Here is a 17,798-nt window from a genome sequence, read left to right on the forward strand (position 1 = left end):
TTCCAATATACGTGAACGTGTAAAAAAAAAAAAAAAGTTCTGACTTACCGATAACTCCCGGCTTCTTCCTCCAGTCTGACCTCCCGGGATGACCATTCAGTCCAAGTGACAGCTGCAGCCAATCACAAGCCAAGCACAGGCTGCAGTGGTCACATGGACTGCCGCGTCATCAGGGGAGGTGGGGCCAGATGTCAAGAGAGGCGCGTCACCAAGGACGCGTCACCAAGGCAACGGCCGGGAAGTTCTCGGTAAGTACGAACCTCTTTTTTTTTTTTTTTTTTTTTTTAAACGGGTTACTCGATATGGTGATCGGAATTCACTGTCGAGGGTGCTGAAAGAGTTACTGCCGATCAGTTAACTCTTTCAGCACCATGGACAGTGACTGACGTCGGCTAGCCTCATCTCTATGATGGCGGCTGCTCAAAAATCACGCAGCCGCGCATCATACACGGAGCTGTCAAGTGCCTTTTGCGCACGCAAAACGCTGCGTTTTTTACACGCGCAAAACGCACACGCTCGTGTAAATCAGGCCTAATACTGCTGGGTCTTTAGTCATTTTAGTTGACGCTTGCATGGGCTCTTTAAGAATGAGGCTTTTACACTGTGCAGGAAGATTAATGGACAGGCTTGACGGGACCGTACATCTTATCTCGTGACGTAGTTTAGTGCGGTTTCACTCAGATTACGGTTAGTCTCAGTTTGTTCTTCTGCGTAGTCAGTGGGACTGCAACATCTGACTCTGGTAATTGACCTCGGCTTCGACAAACCATTAATAGCATGGGCGTTTATAATTGTCCTGGATAGCAGACCTTATCTGCACAGCGGTCTGGAGCTCAAATGGTTTAGAGAAGTGCATGATATGGTACGGCAGTGATCTCCTAATCTGTGGTTCTCTAGGGCGACATTGTGTGTCTTCCCCTGTATATATGTACTGTTAGCCCATGCGCCATTCAGCTTTATTAGTTCTCTCATCCTTCCTTTTTCGGTGTCGGTCAGGCGAGTCGCTGCAGCTCCTCTGAACACTCTGTAGCGTTCCTGCTTGTCAGAGTTTCCCCGGCGCCAGGCTAGGAGAGGAGCGCAACGTCCGCACACTGAGTCCAGCGCTGACGCAACAGTGCCCTCCAGCTGAGTGGACTGGTTTGGTGCCAAGGAGCGAGTTAGACGGCCTGAAAAGTACAGGACACTACAGCGCAGCCTTCCCTGCAGTCCAACGACTCTGAACAAATACCATAATAACCCTCAGCGATCCAGTCTGCGGCAATGTGCCATCCATTCCACCACCCCCCCCCATCGGACATAGAAAAAAAAAACACATTCGCGCTCCTCTTCTCTGCACTGGCTCTCTCGTCACTCCAGCGCCGTCGTGGCCTTATTTGCGACTCAGCACATTATCAGTACTGCGTCGCATACAACGTCCTGACGCTGCACGGTGTCGTTACGGTGTATGAGCAGCGCTGAAGTGATGAGAGAACAGGAGGGGAGAGTATCTGTGTATGTCCGATGAGGGGGTAGTCTAATTGGGTAGGGGGCCTAGCACAGGCCTCTCCCTTACTACACCCCATAGAGTGAAATCTACGGATAGGAGCTGGCGTAGATTTCCTCTATAATTGACGCCAGTTTTCTGGCGTGAATTATAAATTTGTCAGGCTTCGGTGGCCACGCCGCCTTTCCACAAAGTGGCAAGAGTGGAGGAAATTACCAAAGGTCGCCCATTTACATCTCTTCTTAGCCAGAAAACTAGTGTGAAAATGTTCATAAATTACCCCCCTTAGGCCAAATGCATACGATACGTATTACATGCGGATTTGACACGAATATTTAATAAATCTGCAGCGTAATACAGCACCAGCAAGTGAATTAAAGGAATTTTTTCATACGCAAATTGACCTTGCGGTGCGTCTTTGAAAATCCGCAGCACATCAATTTATCTTGTGTTTCCGCTTGCGCATTGTATCTGACATTTTATTAAAAAAAAAAAATATTCTGCAGCGATTCCGCAGAAACTAGTAGAAATTCTCCTGAGGAAAAACCGCACCACTTCTTGCGTTTTTTGCTGCAGAAAGTGGTGCGGATTTTGCGGCGTTTTTCTCACTGCAGGGAGATGGTGACATCTCCTGAAAAACGCAGTAATTCAGTCCACTTTCCGCAGCCGGAATTGACATGCTGCGGTACCGACACCGCAGGTCAATTTCTGCTCGTAAAGATTACGCAGCGTGTGGATGAGATTCACCCACTTTGCTGCTACTGAATTCTGCACATTTTCCGTCTGCAATTCTGGAAAGAAAATACCCAGCAATTACGCTACGTGTGGACAAGCCCAAAGGGAGAGAACGGAAAGGTGATCATACGTTTTAAACGGACAGGCAGTAATACACTGCAATACAAAAGTATTGCAGTGTATTATAATCGCATATTAAAGTCCCCTAATGGGACTAGTAAAGTAAAAAAAAAAGTTTAATAAAAGTTAATTTTAAAAAAATGTGAAAAAAAAATGAAAAACCCACCTTTTCCCCTTACCAAATGCTTTACTATTATAAAACCAAAATAAAGTAAAAAAGTTACACATATTTGGTATCGCCGCGTCCGTAACGACCCCGACTATAAATCTATTACATTATTTATCCCGCACGGTGAACGCCATAAAAAATGTAATGAAAAACTATGGAAAAACTGCTGTTTTCAGTGAATCCTGACTGTGATAAAAAGTGATCAAAAAGTCGCATCTACTCCAAAATGGTACCATTAAAAACTACAAGTCTTCCCGCCCAAAAAAATGCCCTCATACAACTGCATTGGCGGAACAATAAAAAAGTTATGGCTCTTCAAATATGGAGACACAAAAACAAATAATTTTGAAAAATATGCGTTTTTACTGTGTAAAAGTAGTAAAGCATACAAAAACTATACAAATTTGGTATCGTTGCAATCGTAACAAACCCGCTGAATAAAGATATTGTGTTATTTATATCACACGGTAAACGGCGTAGATTTAAGACACGAAAAAGTGTGGCGAAATTTCAGGGTTTTTTCTATCCCCCCCCCCCCCCCAAAATAAAGTTAATAAAAGGTAATCAATAAATAATATGTACCTCAAAATGGTGCTATTAAAAAATACAACTTGTCCCGCAGAAAACAAGACCTTATACAGCTATGTCGACGCAAAAATAAAGGTTATAGCTCTTGGAATGCGACGATGGAAAAACTTAAAAAATGGCTTGGTCATTAAGGTTTAAAATAGGCTGGTCATTAAGGGGTTAAATTCCCATGGAAGTAAATAAACAACAAGCTATTCGTTTAATAAATAAATACAATATTAATAATATATAATGCTTGATATTTTTATTTTGGCGTTGGAGTCAGCACATTTCTACCGACTCCATCATTAACTGCTCCCGACCCCACGGCCCTGTGATTCACCACCCTGCTCTTTCTGCCAGCGGTGACTAATCTGGAGATGCTGAGTTACTCATAGTTTTTTTTTTTTTTTTTTTTTCTTTTTATGTTTATTCAATATTTCATCTAATAATTTGTTGAACGCTTAGATGTCAGAGGATAAGTATGTAATGAGTTACCACAGGACAGCGTTCAGAAGTCCACAGTCAAGTCCAGTCAATAAAAGTCTGCTTTTTGGAAGTCTTTTTACAGTTTTACGTATGCAATTAAAGGGGTTGTTCGCTTTGGACAGTCCCTTTTTGTTGGAAGGGTCCCTTAGACGAAAAACTGATCGCAGGGTGTCCTGCTGCTGGGACCCCAACGATCGGCTGCAATCTATGGGGGATTCTGACAGCAAGTGTTCAATGCCTCTGCAGCGCCGCCACAGGAAATATTAAGTAATAAGATATTCTCATTGAAATCAATAGTCTGTCTGTGCGATGGACAGATATGTTGGGTCCTCCAAAGTGAGACACTCTTTGTAGCTTCTCTTCACTATGGTTAATGGATGGGGGTTTCTAAGTTTTCTAAATAAAGTGCTTTAAGAAAATAAATAGTTGAGTTGCTTATCTTGTAGTGATCCAAAGTAACCGCCTGTATTGGGGTCTATTCACACAGCATTTTTACGGAAAACGGCAAAAATGGAGCTATGACTCGACCTTGTGATTTATACCCTAAGGCCTAATTTCTACGACCATGTTCAGTCCGTGATATACGGTCCGCATGTCTGCCGCATATCCTGGATCGAACACCGTTCAGGGAACAGGGCTCGTAGCATCATAGTTATGTCTTGCGTACGGGACAGTAGTGAGGCAGTGACTCACAGCATCATACATGTTTCAGTATGGGACAGTATTTCCGCGGGGAGGCAGGGAAACCTAGCGTCATACATGACTATGACGCTAGGAGCCCGGCTCCCTGAACTGTGTTCGGTCTGGGGAATGCAGCTGACATGCGTACTGTATATCACAGAGCGAACACAGTTGTGTGAATAAGGCTTTATACTCCAGAGCTGCAGTCACGATTTTGTAGACTTCAGAGCCACAATCGTACTCCCTACCATCTGTCCCTTACTTCTCGCGAAGCTACCAAATATGTTAGGAAGAATTTTTTAGGGCCAGATAGAAGAGATCATGACGGCACGATCAGACTATACCGGGTTTGTTTGTAGGCTATTTGCAAAGTGGCTTCATTTTAGAATGTAGATTTAAAGAGACAGCCTTTAAAGGGCTCATACAGGATTAGAAAAAACGTGGCTGCTTTCTTCCAGAAACAACTCCACAACTGTCCATGGGTTGTCTCTGGTATCTCCGCTCCTTAGAAGTAAATGGAGTTGTGCTGCAATACCACACACAGCCTGTGAAAAGTTGTGGCACTGTTTTCTTGAAGAAAGCAGAACTACTTTTTTTTTATTTTTTTAAACTCTGAACAACCCTTTAAAACATCACCGCTCTGCCCTTCTGCATTGCCCTGTGTGTCTATCTGCCCACATGCCAGCTAATAGCAGTGTATGAGACCTAGTATATGATTCACCAATGAGAACTTCACTAGAACAGCCTGGGGACAGGCGCTTTGGTATTTCATAGAGGCATTCAGTAAAAGCAAAATGTTTTTTTTTTTTTTTTTTTTTTTACAATGAGACCCTTTGGGCAATGTATGCCACTGTATGCATATAAATAGGCATACTTCAATTAATACTTTTGATGGAAGGCTGTGACGTGAACAGAACCTTGTTGGTACCTGCACTGAGGTCTACTGATGGATGATAATCTGCGATTTGCCCACCACTGGTTTGCGTAGAAACTGCAGCGTGGAGCTCTAATGTTCTGGGTAAGCACAGAGCATAAAGCCAATGACCGTTGTCACTAGTAGGAACTTTGGTGGTACCAGACGTCTCCTGCTGTCAGCCCCTGGTGCACAGGGCCTGCCAAAATGGACTGGTAACAGAAAAAATACATTTAGTAAGTTACAGTATTGTGTAATCTATTTTTTATTTTATTTTTACTGTTTCGAGCAATGCCATGAAGGAAAAGCATGCAGATTAGCTCTCCTTCAAAAGGAAGAAAGGCCTAGCGCCACCTATAAGTGACTACCCTGTAAATCAATGTCCAACTGATTCGAAACATGACGTGGGATAATAGCCAAACCAGAGACCCCATCTGTAGACAGAGTTGTTGCTCCTCATCAGTACAGAGCGGGGTACTGGTTGGCTGAATGAAATGTCTTTGGTAGGTGTGGACTCTCATAGGTGGCACTACAGAGACCGTTTGTTTTCTTCTGAAACAGAGCTTATTTGCATGCATTTTTTCCCAAGAAGCCTTGCTCTTAAGACTCTCTCCCTACCATCTGGATCTCCACAAGGAGTTTCAGTGCCCTCCAGTAGTAGAAACCGCAGCACTGTGATGTGGAGTGATTAATACATTACACAGTGAAGATTTGGGAGCAAAGCCTCCAGGTGCAGTGTTTGTCACTTGATCTGCACATTTATTTTGGAGGTTGCAAAACTTTGTCAGCGGCTGAACATGACCAGGATGATGCGAAGCAGAAGACTTGTGAAACCGCATGTCGGAGAGCGCAATATCCCCTTACCGTGTGTTTTTTCCCTGTCTTAACCTCTGAACTCTTTCCCCCCCCCCCCCTCCTTTAAAGTTAGCAAATTGCACCCAGGATTTAGGGCCTAGTTTCGGTTGTATTTCTAAACATTATTATAAATAGAGCGGTTTTAGATTTTTTTTTTTTTATATATATATATATATATATATTTTATTTATTGCTGGCTGCATTCAGAGGACTGGAAACCTGTGGGTTTGGGTGTGCTCACATCACCGTTCGTGTCCGCCGAGGGGTTCTGTCGGAGGTTTAAGTCGGGTTAACCCCTCAGCGGAAAGTGAAACGGAAACCTTAGCTTACGTTTCCCTCACCATTGAACTGACTGTTGTGACAGGGTTCCGTTGTTTTGGATGGAATCCATAGCGCAGTCGACCAATTGGGATGGTGGAGTATTCAAACTAGGGCTGGAGGGAGGTCAATGTAGAAAATTAAAGGGGTAGCCAGGTTAGAGAGGGGTCATACTATATTGTTGGGGAGAGAAATAGACCGTGGGGAGAGGACTAGACAACAGGATAAGGAGACCAGCAATGAAAATAAAAATGCCCAAATGTCAATCACATTTCTGATGCCAACCGTGGCAATTCGAAATGCAAGTTAAAGTGTGTGTTCACAAATGTCATAAAAAATTGTGCAGTACCGTGTTCGCCAGAAACAATATGCAATGTTAAATACTTTTGTGTCATAAAAGACAAAAGTCTAGTAGGTATGATACCTTTATTGGCTTTCCATAAAAATTATATATGTGGCTTTCAGAGCACACAGGCCCCTTCTAAAGGCTAGTTTACAAATAAATGACTTGGAAAAAAGCGCAACATTTAAGGTGTTACACAAAGACAATTAGTCCACAAATGCCAGAAGTCTAGCAGGCAAAATGGGGGAGCTTGAGGCCTTGGTACTGGAGGAACATATAGATATAGTTGGTGTTGCTGACACTTGGCCGGACTCTTCACGTGACAGGGCTGTAAATCTACAGGGTTTTACACGGCTTCAGAAAGACAGGACAAATAGGAAAGGTGGTGATGTATGTGAGAAGTGATCTGAAGGTGGTGTATGTCTGTATGTGAGAAGTGATATGAAGGCGGTGTAAGGCCTCATGCACATGAACGTGCTTTTGCGGCCGCAATTCCCCCGAAAATCCACGGGAGAATTGCGGCCCCATTCGTTCCGATGGGGCTATACACACGGCCGTGGTTTCCACGGTCCGTGCATGGCACAGGAGCCCGCACCACAGAAAGAACGGACATGTCTTATTACGGCCGTGTTCTGCGGTCCGGGCTCATTGAAAATAATGGCCGCGGCCATGTGCACGGCCCGCGATTTGCAGGCGGCTGTCACTCCGTGGCCGGCCGACCCCAAAATCACGTCCGTGCACATGGCTACGGTCGTGTGCATGAGGCCTATGTCTGTATGTGAGAAGTGATATGAAGGTGAGTGTGAAAGAGACAATAGTGGGTGAAGATTGTGGGGAGGCTGAAACCTTGTGGGTGGAATTACAAAGGGAGGGGAACACTTGAAAAATTATTTTTGGTGTAATCTATAGACCCCCCCCCCCCCCCCAACATAACGGAGGAGATGGAAGGTCAGCTATATAAACAGATGGAGCGGGCTGCACAGGCGGGTACTGTAGTGATAATGGGAGATGTTAATTACCGGGATATTAATTGGTGTCATGGTTTGGCTTCTACTGCAAAGGGGAGACCTTTCCTCAACCTGTTGCAGGATACATTTATGGACCAGTTTGTGGAAGACCCGACTAGAGGTGAAGCTCTGTTGGATCTGGTCATTTCTAATAATGCAGATCTTGTTGGGAATGTCAATGTTCATGAAAACCTCGGTAACCGTGATCATAATATAGTTACATTTTACATATACTGTAAAAAACAAACACCGGCTGGAAGGGAAAAAAACCACTTAATTTTAAGAAGGCCAATTTCCCCAGGATGAAGGCCGCAATTCAGGATCTAGACTGGGAAGAACTAATGTCAAATAATGGTACAAATGATAAATGGGAGAACTTAAAATCCACTTTGTATAGTGTAAAACTTATTCCTATAGGTAACAAGTATAAACGACTAAAATTATACCCCACATGGCTTACACCTTCTGTAAAAAGGGCATTTGAAAAATACAAATCTGAGGGTACAGCTGTAGCATTTGTAAAATATAAAGAGCGTAATAAAATCTGTAAAAATGTAATAAAATTTGCAAAAATACAAAATGAAAGGCAGGTGGCCAAGGATAGTAAAACAAATCCCAAAAGATTCTTAAATGAAAAAAACCCAAGGTCTGAACATGTAGTACCCCTAGATAGTGGTAATGGGGAGTTGGTCACAGGGGATCAAGAGAAGGCAGAGTTACTAAATGAGTTCTTCTGCTCTGTATATACAATCGAAGAAAGAGCAGCTGATGTAGCCAGTGCTGTTAATATATCAGTTGATATACTGAATTGGCTGAATGTAAATATGGTCCAAGCTAAATTAAATAATATAAACGTACACGAGGCCCCGGGACCAGCTGGGTTACACCTTAGAGTTCTTAAGGAGCTTAGTTCAGTTATTCCCCCTCTTCCTAATATTTAGAGATTCTCTAGTGACTGGTATAGTGCCAAGGGACTGGTGCAGGGCAAATGTGGTGCCTATTTTTCAAAAAGGGCTCTAGGTCTTCCCCGGGTAATTATAGACCAGTAAGCTTAACATCCATTGTGGGGAAAATGTTTGAGGGACTATATACAGGATTATATGACAATAAATAGGATTATAAGTGACAGCCAGCACGGTTTTACGAAGGACAGAAGTTGTCAAACCAACCTGATCTGTTTTTATGAAGAGGTGAGCAGAAGCCTAGACAGAGGGGCCGCTGTGGATTTAGTGTTTATATGAGGGGTGAGGAGAAGCCTAGACAGAGGGGCCGCTGTGGATATAGTGTTTATATGAGGGGTGAGGAGAAGCCTAGACAGAGGGGCCGCTGTGGATATAGTGTTTATATGAGGGGTGAGGAGAAGCCTAGACAGAGGGGCCGCTGTGGATATAGTGTTTATATGAGGGGTGAGGAGAAGCCTAGACAGAGGGGCCGCTGTGGATATAGTGTTTATATGAGGGGTGAGGAGAAGCCTAGACACAGGGGCCGCTGTGGATATAGTGTTTATATGAGGGGTGAGGAGAAGCCTAGACAGAGGGGCCGCTGTGGATATAGTGTTTTTCGACTTTGCAAAGGCATTTGGCACTGTCCCTCATAGACGTCTAATGGGTAAATGAAGGACTATAGGTTTAGAAAGTATAGTTTGTAATTGGATTAAGAATTGGCTCAAGGACCGTATCCAGAGTTGTGGTCAATGATTCCTGCACTGAACGGTCCCCGGTTATAAGTGGTGACCCCAGGGTTCAGTGCTGGGACCACTATTATTCAACTTATTTATTAGTGATATAGAGGATGGGATTAATATCACTATTTCTATTTTTGCAGATGACACAGCTGTGTAGTAATGTTCAGTCTATGGAAGATGTTAATAAATTACAAGCTCATCTGAACACACTAAGTGTTTGGGCGTCCACTTGGCAAATTAGGTTTCATGTAGATAAATGTGAAGTTATGCACCTGGGTACCAACAACCTGTATGCATCATATGTCCTAGGGGGAGCTACACTGGGGGAGTCACTTGTTGAGAAGGATCTGGGTGTAATAATCTGCAGCATCATATGTCCTAGGGGGAGCTACACTGGGGGAGTCACTTGTTGAGAAGGATCTGGGTGTACTTGCAGATCATAGACTAAGGCCTAGTGCCCACTTCCATTTTTTTCCTTCAGGGTGCTAGCCGTTTTTTTGACGGCTAGCACCCTGACCCATTCATTTCAATGGGGCCATGCAAACTTCAATTTTTTTTGACGGTCCCGTTGTACCGTTACGCCAAAATTAGAGCATGTCCTACTTTTGTCCGAGATTCCGTGACCGTGTGGCTCATACAAGTCAATGGGGCCGTCAAAAAAAACTGAAGGCACACGGAAGGCATCCGTGTGTGACGGAGCCGTTGCCTAGCAACGGCCGGGCGGGCAGAGGTACACAGAGACAGATATCGCACTGCACTAATCTGCAGCCCCTTCTCTCTATCAGCACTGATAGAGAAAAGAGGCTGCTGATCAGTGCTGGAACGCAGCGATAGAAAGAAAAATAAGTTCATACTTACCCCGGCCGTTGTCTTGGTGACGCGTCCCTCTTCTGACATCCAGTCCGACTTCCCTGGATGACGCAGCGGTCACATGGTCTGAAACGTCATCTCAGGAGGCCGGACTAGAGGAGGAAGAAGCAGGCAAGCAGGGAGTTCTGGGTAAGTAGTAACTTATTTTTTTTATTTTTTTTTGTCTTTTTTAATGAACCATTAATCTGTATTGCTAGCGCTGCGCATGGTATTCCCTGTCCAGCGGTAGTCTCTGTCCAGGGGGCTGAAAGCGTTAAAGGGGCTGCACTGATCTGCAGTAACTCTTTCAGCACCCTGGACAGTGAATAGCATGTGCGGCACTCACAATATCTTCTATATTGTGTGAATGGGTTTGTTTCCTCTCGGAAACTGAAACACAGAAGTGTATACAGAGTACACACGGATCATGTGCATGAGGCCTAAATAACAGCACAATGTCAATCAGCTGCTTCAAAGACCAGCAAGATATTGTCGTGTGTTAAAAGAGGCATGGACTCGCGGGACAGGGATGTAATATTACCACTGTACAAAGCATTAGTGAGGCCTCATCTAGAATATGCAGTGCAGTTCTGGGCTCCAGTTTATAGAAAGGAGGAAAAAAAATACAAAGAAAAACAACTAAACTAATAAGGGGTGCAGAGAATCTAAGTTGTGAGGAAAGATTAATAGGCTTAATTCTATTTCGCCTTGAAAAGAGACGACTAAGGGGGCACATGACTAACTTATATAAATATATGAATGGCACATAAAAAAATATGGCGGAAACCTGTTCCATGTAAAACCCCCTGAAAAGGGCGCGCTCCCTCCGTCTGGAGAAAAAGCTTCAATCTGCAGAGGTGACAAGTCACAGCAGGGACAGTAGATGGCTTTAAAAAAGGCTCAGATAATTTCCTAGAATGAAAAAATATCAGCTCCTCTGTCCATTTGTAGAAATTTCTTTTCCCTTTTCCAATCCCTTTGGTTGAACTTGATGGACATGTGTATTTTTTTTTTTTTCAACCGTACGAACTATGTAACTATGTAAAATCCTCCTAAACCTGGACATGCACGCTAGATCAAAGTGACTGATTTGTGGCAGGTTTCCCACCAGACTCGGTGCTGATACACGTGTAATATGTGAAGTTGCGCATCGTTGGTCTGGCTGATCCCACGCATATCGTGGATTTATAGTTATGAAATATTAGTAGATTTTCCACGAGCTCCGTCCTGACACTGCTGCAGCAAGTCTGCGCTCCTTCTCTGCCTCCCCCCACCCGCTGTCAGATGTGTAGTATTGTGTTTATGTGAGTGCTGGATATACTCCTACCTATGCCAGAAAGGATTAGTGTACATCTAAATGGTTGTTTTTTCGTGCAGTCGGCCTGTTGTGTGCAGTGAGTCAGCCGCGTGTGCTCCGTGTGTCGTGTCCAGGAAGCAGATTGTGGAGTTTTCTGCTGGCGTCCTGCAGTGCTCCCAGGAGGAGGGGGATGTGACACAACATCTGTCAGCAAAAAAGTTTACATTCACTATAAAGAGGAAACTAGTAGATAACTTTAAAAAAAAACAAAAAAAAAACTCTAAGGGTGCAGTCACACATGGTGTATTTTAGAATGCAAGACTAGGGGAAAAATATTCCAAATATTTTTCTTATTGGACATTGTACAGTTTTCCGCATATTTTTACGTTGCGGAAATACAAGATAAATGTCACGTATGACTGCTTCATAAGAAAAGTGCCAGGCATCTGGCCTGTGATCCTTTGAATTAAACAAGAGGGGAGATTGCAGGGACGATGCAGTTTTATGAAGCCCGAGTGACAGATTTGAAGCTGCTACAAATGACTGCCTGGTTTCCATTGCATCTCCATAGATTAAACACTTTTTTGCTCTGGCGCCCACACCTTAGTAGGGCATCTACAGATGCATCCCATCGATGACCCATTTTGAACCCCTTTTTTACATAACACGTTTTATTATTATTTCACCTTGGCAAGTAAAGTCAAATGTTTTATTTAACTCGCACCTCATGATCCTTAAAGGGGTTGTCCAGTTTAGATAAACACTTTCATGTACCCGTTTAGGGAGGGATCCTCATCTCTTGACTATAGTGGGGAGCGGTTACATAGAGCGTATCTAATGCTGGAGGACCAGTCCTGTATTACACAGACAACCCATTGATAGGAATGGCCACTGTGTAATGCTTCATTTACCCTGTGGTGGCGCTGCAGAGAAATTTAACACCTACTGCCAAGTTTCCCCACATACTTCAGCTGATCGCTGGGAGTCCCAACTGGAGGACACTTTGTGATCTGCTTATTGTCAAGGGACCCTTCAAACAAGTAGGGATTGTCCAAAGTCTTTTAAAAGGCAGTATTCGTGGGCTGTGTCTGGTCAGGTGCTCTGGAGTACTTCAAGCTTCGGAAATTCCACCTCCGTGGTTTCAAAGGATGTTGAGTTGATAGAATTATTTTTTTTGTAAAACATTGTTTTTCCATTCATAGATTTCTGTCAAGCATTTTTCATTGCGGATTTATCACTTGTCCTGTTTTAATGAGTCGTTTTTTTCCCAGTGCATTATGCAGGGGCTCTGGATGTCTATGGACCAAACGAATTATTCGTTGAGAACGGCACACATGCGAAACTACCTTGTACTTTCAAGTCTACAGAGGTGACGAGCAGCACAACATCGATAAAGTGGACGTACACGGAAGAAGGGTCTAGTTCAGCAGGCATTGTGGTAAGATGAGATGAGAGCAGAATGTGACTAGTACAGTTGCTTGGTTTATCCGTGTATTTCTGTGCCTGACAACACATGCTAGTTCGCAGTCGGCCAAATGCTCTTTTGGCCTACAGCTTTTCTTGCCAAATCTCCCATACGCATGCACGTTCGGCCGAGCGAGCAGCTATTCTGAATAGGGAGAGGGGAGTAGGCCACTGCCACATCTGTTGGGAGCTTATCTCCCCTGAGACCAAAAGGGTTGGGCATGGCGAAATCCATCCTGATCTGTCATAAGGGGAGAGTCTGTAGACCCCCCCCCCCATACACGTTAGATGGTCGACCGATCCTGCCGAAATTAGAATGTTCGGCCGGCGGTTATCTGATGGGTATGCAGGTGGCAACAGATCCTGTAGGCCAACTGCTAAGCAGCAACATTCTTTAACCCCCTTCAGGACACAGTCCATTTTTTTCAAATCTGACGTTACTTTGTGATAACTTGGGAATGCTTTTACCTATCCAAGCGATTCTGAGATTGTTTTCTCGTGACATGTTGTACTCTATGTTAGTGAAAAAATTTGGTCGTTAATTTCGGTATTTATTTCTGAAAAACACCAACATTTTAAAAAAATTTGCAAAAATTAGCATTTTTCTAAAGTTTAACGTATCTGCTTGTAAAACAGATAGAAATACCACACAAAATAGTTACTGGTTAACATTTCCCATATGTCTACTTTTATATTGGCATCGTTTTTTGAACGTGCTTTTATTTTTCTGGGACGTTACAAGGCTTAGAACTTTAGCAACAATTACTCATATTTTAAAGAAAATTTCAAAAGGCCATTTTTTCAGGGACCAGTTCAGTTCTGAAGTGGCTTTGAGGGCGTTGTATATTAGAAAATCCACATAAGTCACCCCATTTTGAAATCTCCACCCCTCAAGGTATTCAAATCATCATTCACAGTGTTTTAACCCTTCAGGCGTTTCACAGGAATTTAAAGCAAAGTAGAGGTGACATGTACAATTTATTTTTTTGGGCGAAATTCATTTCTAATGCATTTATTTTTTTTTTTTTTGTAACACAGAAGGTTTTACCCGAGAAATGCAACTCAATATTTTATTGCCCAGATTCTGCAGTTTTTAGAAATATCCCACATGTGACCCTAGTGCTCTAATGGACTGAAACACCGGCCTCAGTTGCAAAGGAGCACCCAGTGGATTTTGGGCCTCCTTTATTTATTTTTTTTTTTTTTTTGGAATATATTTTAGGCACCATGTCAGGTTTGAAGAGGTCTTGTGATGCCAAAACAGTGGAAACCCCCCCAAAAGTGACCCCATTTTGAAAACTACACTCCAGGAATTTATCTAGGGGTATAGTGAGCATTTTCACCACACAGGTTTTTCGCTAAATATATTGGAATTAGTCTGTAAAAATTAAAATCTGCTTTTCTGAAAAACATAGAAATGTAACATTTTTACCAGGTATAATGAAGACAATGCACCCCAACATTTGTAAAGCAATGTCGACCGATTACGGCAATACCCCATATGTGGTAATAAACTGCTGATTGGACCCACAGCAGGGCTCAGAAGGGAAGGAGCGCCATTTGGATTTTGGAGCACGGATTTTGCTGGATTGGTTTTCGGTGCCATGTCGCGTTTGCACGCCCTGGAGGGACCAAAACAGTGGAAACCCCCCAAAAGTTACCCCGTTTTGGAAACCACACCCCTCAAAGAATTTATCTAGGGGTATAGTGAGCATTTTTACCACACAGGTTTTTTTCGCTAAATATATTGGAATTAGGCCGCGAAAATGAATATCACAACTTTTTTTCCACTAAAATGTTGTTTTCTCATTTTCTCAAGGGATAAAGGAGAAAAAAACTGCCAATTTTTGTAAAGCAATTTCTCACGAGTACGGAAATACCCCACATGTGGTCATACGTTTTTTTCATTCTAAATGAATTAACCCTTTTAGGACTGAACCATTTTTTGCTATTTGTTTTTAACTCCCCGCCTTCCAAGAGCCATAACATTTTTATTTTTCCGTCAGTGTTGAGGGCTTATTTCTTGCGGTAGGAATTGCAGTTTCTATTGACACCATTTAAAGAGGCTCTGTCACCAGATTTTGCAACCCCTATCTCCTATTGCAGCAGATAGGCGCTGCAATGTAGATAAGAGTAACGTTTTTATTTTTAAAAAACGAGCATTTTTGGCCAAGTTATGAGCATTTTTGTATTTATGCAAATGAGGCTTGCAAAAGTCCAAGTGGGCGTGTTTAAAGTAAAAGTCCAACTGGGCGTGTATTATGTGCGTACATCGGGGCGTGTTTACTACTTTTACTAGCTGGGCGTTCTGACGAGAAGTATCATCCACTTCTCTTCAGAACGCCCAGCTTCTGGCAGTGCAGACACATTGTGTTCTCGAGAGATCACGCTGTGACGTCACTCACAGGTCCTGCATCGTGTCGGACGAGCGAGGACACATCGGCACCAGAGGCTACAGTTGATTCTGCAGCAGCATCGGCGTTTGCAGGTAAGTCGATGTAGCTACTTACCTACAAACGCTGATGCTGCTGCAGAATCAACTGTAGCCTCTGGTGCCGATGTGGCCGACACAATGCAGGACCTGGGGCAGGAAGTGAGTGATGTCACAGCGTGATCTCTCGAGGACACGCTGTGTGTCTGCACTGCCAGAAGCTGGGTGGTAACGAACAGAAGTGGATGATGCTGATTCGTCAGCATCATACACTCCCATTCCTAACGCCCAGCTAGTAAAAGAAGTAAAAACGCCCCGATGTACGCACATAATACACGCCCACTTGGACTTTTACTTTTAAACACGCCCACTTGGACTTTTGCAAGCCTCATTTTCATAAATACAAAAATGGTCATAACTTGGCCAAAAATGCTCGTTTTTTAAAAATAAAAACGTTACTGTAATCTACATTGCAGCGCCGATCTGCTGCAATAGGAGATAGGGGCTGCAAAATCTGGTGACAGAGCCTCTTTAAAGTACTATAAAATGCACTGGGAAACTAACAAAAAAAATTATGTGCGGGCTGATATATGAAAAAAAATCTGATTCCATTTTTTGGGGTTTTCGTTTTTACAGCTTTCGCCGTGCGGTAGAAACGAAAACTTTTACCTTATTCTGCGGCTCAATACAATTACAGTGATACCAAATTTTATAAAAAAAAAATGTTTTCTTTTATTTATTTTTTTATATTATACTACTTTTACAAAGAAAAATCTAATTGTTAAAATAAAAATAGTTTTGTTACGGCTCTCAGAATGTGGTGAAACTTTTTTTTTCGGTTGATTGAGCAGTGGGAGGTCTTATTTTTTTGTGGGACGAGCTATCGTTTTTGTTGGTACCATTTTTTTGGTACATAAAAAGTGATCAAAAATTTGTATTACATTTTTTTTCGAGAGCTAAGGTAACAAAAAAAACAGCGATTTTGGCGGTTTAAATTATGACATTTTTTTACGGTGTTCACTGTGCGATTTTAATAATGGTATATTGTAATAGTTCAGCCTTTTACGGACGTAGCAATACCAATTTTGTTTAATTTTCTACATGACTTTAGAAGAAAAATGGGAAAAGTTTTTTTGTTTGTTTTTTAACTTTAAACTTTTTTCTTTCTCACTACTAATAACTTTAATTCTTCTACACATTTTATTAGTCCCCTTAGGGGACTTGAACCAGCAATCATTGGATCGCTGGTACAATATACTGCAATACTAATGTATTGCAGTATATTGTTATTTTTACAGGCTTCTGTGACCACACGATCGCTGTTCCTGTCCATTAGTCCTGGGTGTCAGCTGTAATACACAGTCGACACCCGCAGCGCATGGAGCGTGCTCAGCACGTGAGCCCGCTCCATACATTAAACGCCGCACCATGACGAGCAATTAAGTCATAGTGCACAAAGGGGTTAATGCACAGCGGATGGTGTGAATATTGCAATTTTCCACTGGTATGCCATTTTAGTGCATAATATGTTGTGCCCAGTTTGTGCCAATGAAGACAAATACCTCATAAAACGTTAAACGGGTTCTCCCGTGCCATATATGTGGGTGCAAACTGCTGTTAGGGCACGCTGCAGGGCTCAGAAGGGAGGGAGCGCCATTTTGCTTTTGGAGCGCAGATTTTGCTTGGTGGTTGTTCTGTTTGGGGTTTTACTGGTATTTCAGTTTATAATGTGGGGGGGCATATGTGAGCTGGGCAGAGTACATTAGGGCAAATAAGAAGGTATAATAATGCGGTAAATAAATATTTCATAGATGTGTGGCCGGTGTCTCACTGATAAATGGCGCCCGATTTTGGAACACTACATTTTGCATCGCCATATTCTGAGAGCCAGAACTTTTATATTTTTTCACCACCGGAGCTGTGTGAGGGCTTATTTGTTGCGGGACAATCTGTAGTTTTCATTGGTACCATTTTGGGTACATGCGATGAAATTTATTTTTTCCTTTTTTGATCACTTTTTTATCAAAAATTTTTGCAAGCCGGGTGACCGAAAACAAGCAAGTCTGACAATGTTCTTCAGTTTTTGTTTTTTTTTAGCGGCGTTCACCCATGCCTATAAATGACATTTTACTTTATTCTGCGGGTCGATACGATTACGGCGATACCAGATGTATATTGTTTTTGTTTTTTTTTAATGTTTTGCAGAGTTTGCGCAGTAAAATCACTTTATCAAATTTATTTTCTGTCCCCGCATTCTGAGAGCCATAACTTTTTTTTTTTTTTTTTTTTTTAGTCAAAGCTGTGTGAGGGCTAGTTTTTCGCGGGACGGGTTGTACTTTTTATTGGTACTATTTTCGGGTACATGCGACTTTTTGATCACTTTTTATTCTTTT

General features: G+C 42.7%; 1 protein-coding gene across 2 annotated transcripts in view; it reads left to right on the forward strand.

Annotated features, from left to right (window-relative positions):
• The window catches only part of MPZL1 (myelin protein zero like 1), a 43,231-nt gene that overhangs the window by 7,908 nt on the left and 17,525 nt on the right, over positions 1 to 17,798 (forward strand). For both annotated transcript variants that reach the window (XM_075854670.1, XM_075854669.1), the window contains exon 2: positions 12,782 to 12,948. In XM_075854670.1, coding sequence (XP_075710785.1) covers positions 12,782 to 12,948 — 167 coding nt within the window. The remainder of the gene's footprint in view (positions 1 to 12,781; positions 12,949 to 17,798) is intronic.

The sequence above is a fragment of the Rhinoderma darwinii genome, chromosome 2, assembly GCF_050947455.1.
Source record: "Rhinoderma darwinii isolate aRhiDar2 chromosome 2, aRhiDar2.hap1, whole genome shotgun sequence".
Taxonomy (NCBI): Eukaryota; Metazoa; Chordata; class Amphibia; order Anura; family Rhinodermatidae; genus Rhinoderma; species Rhinoderma darwinii.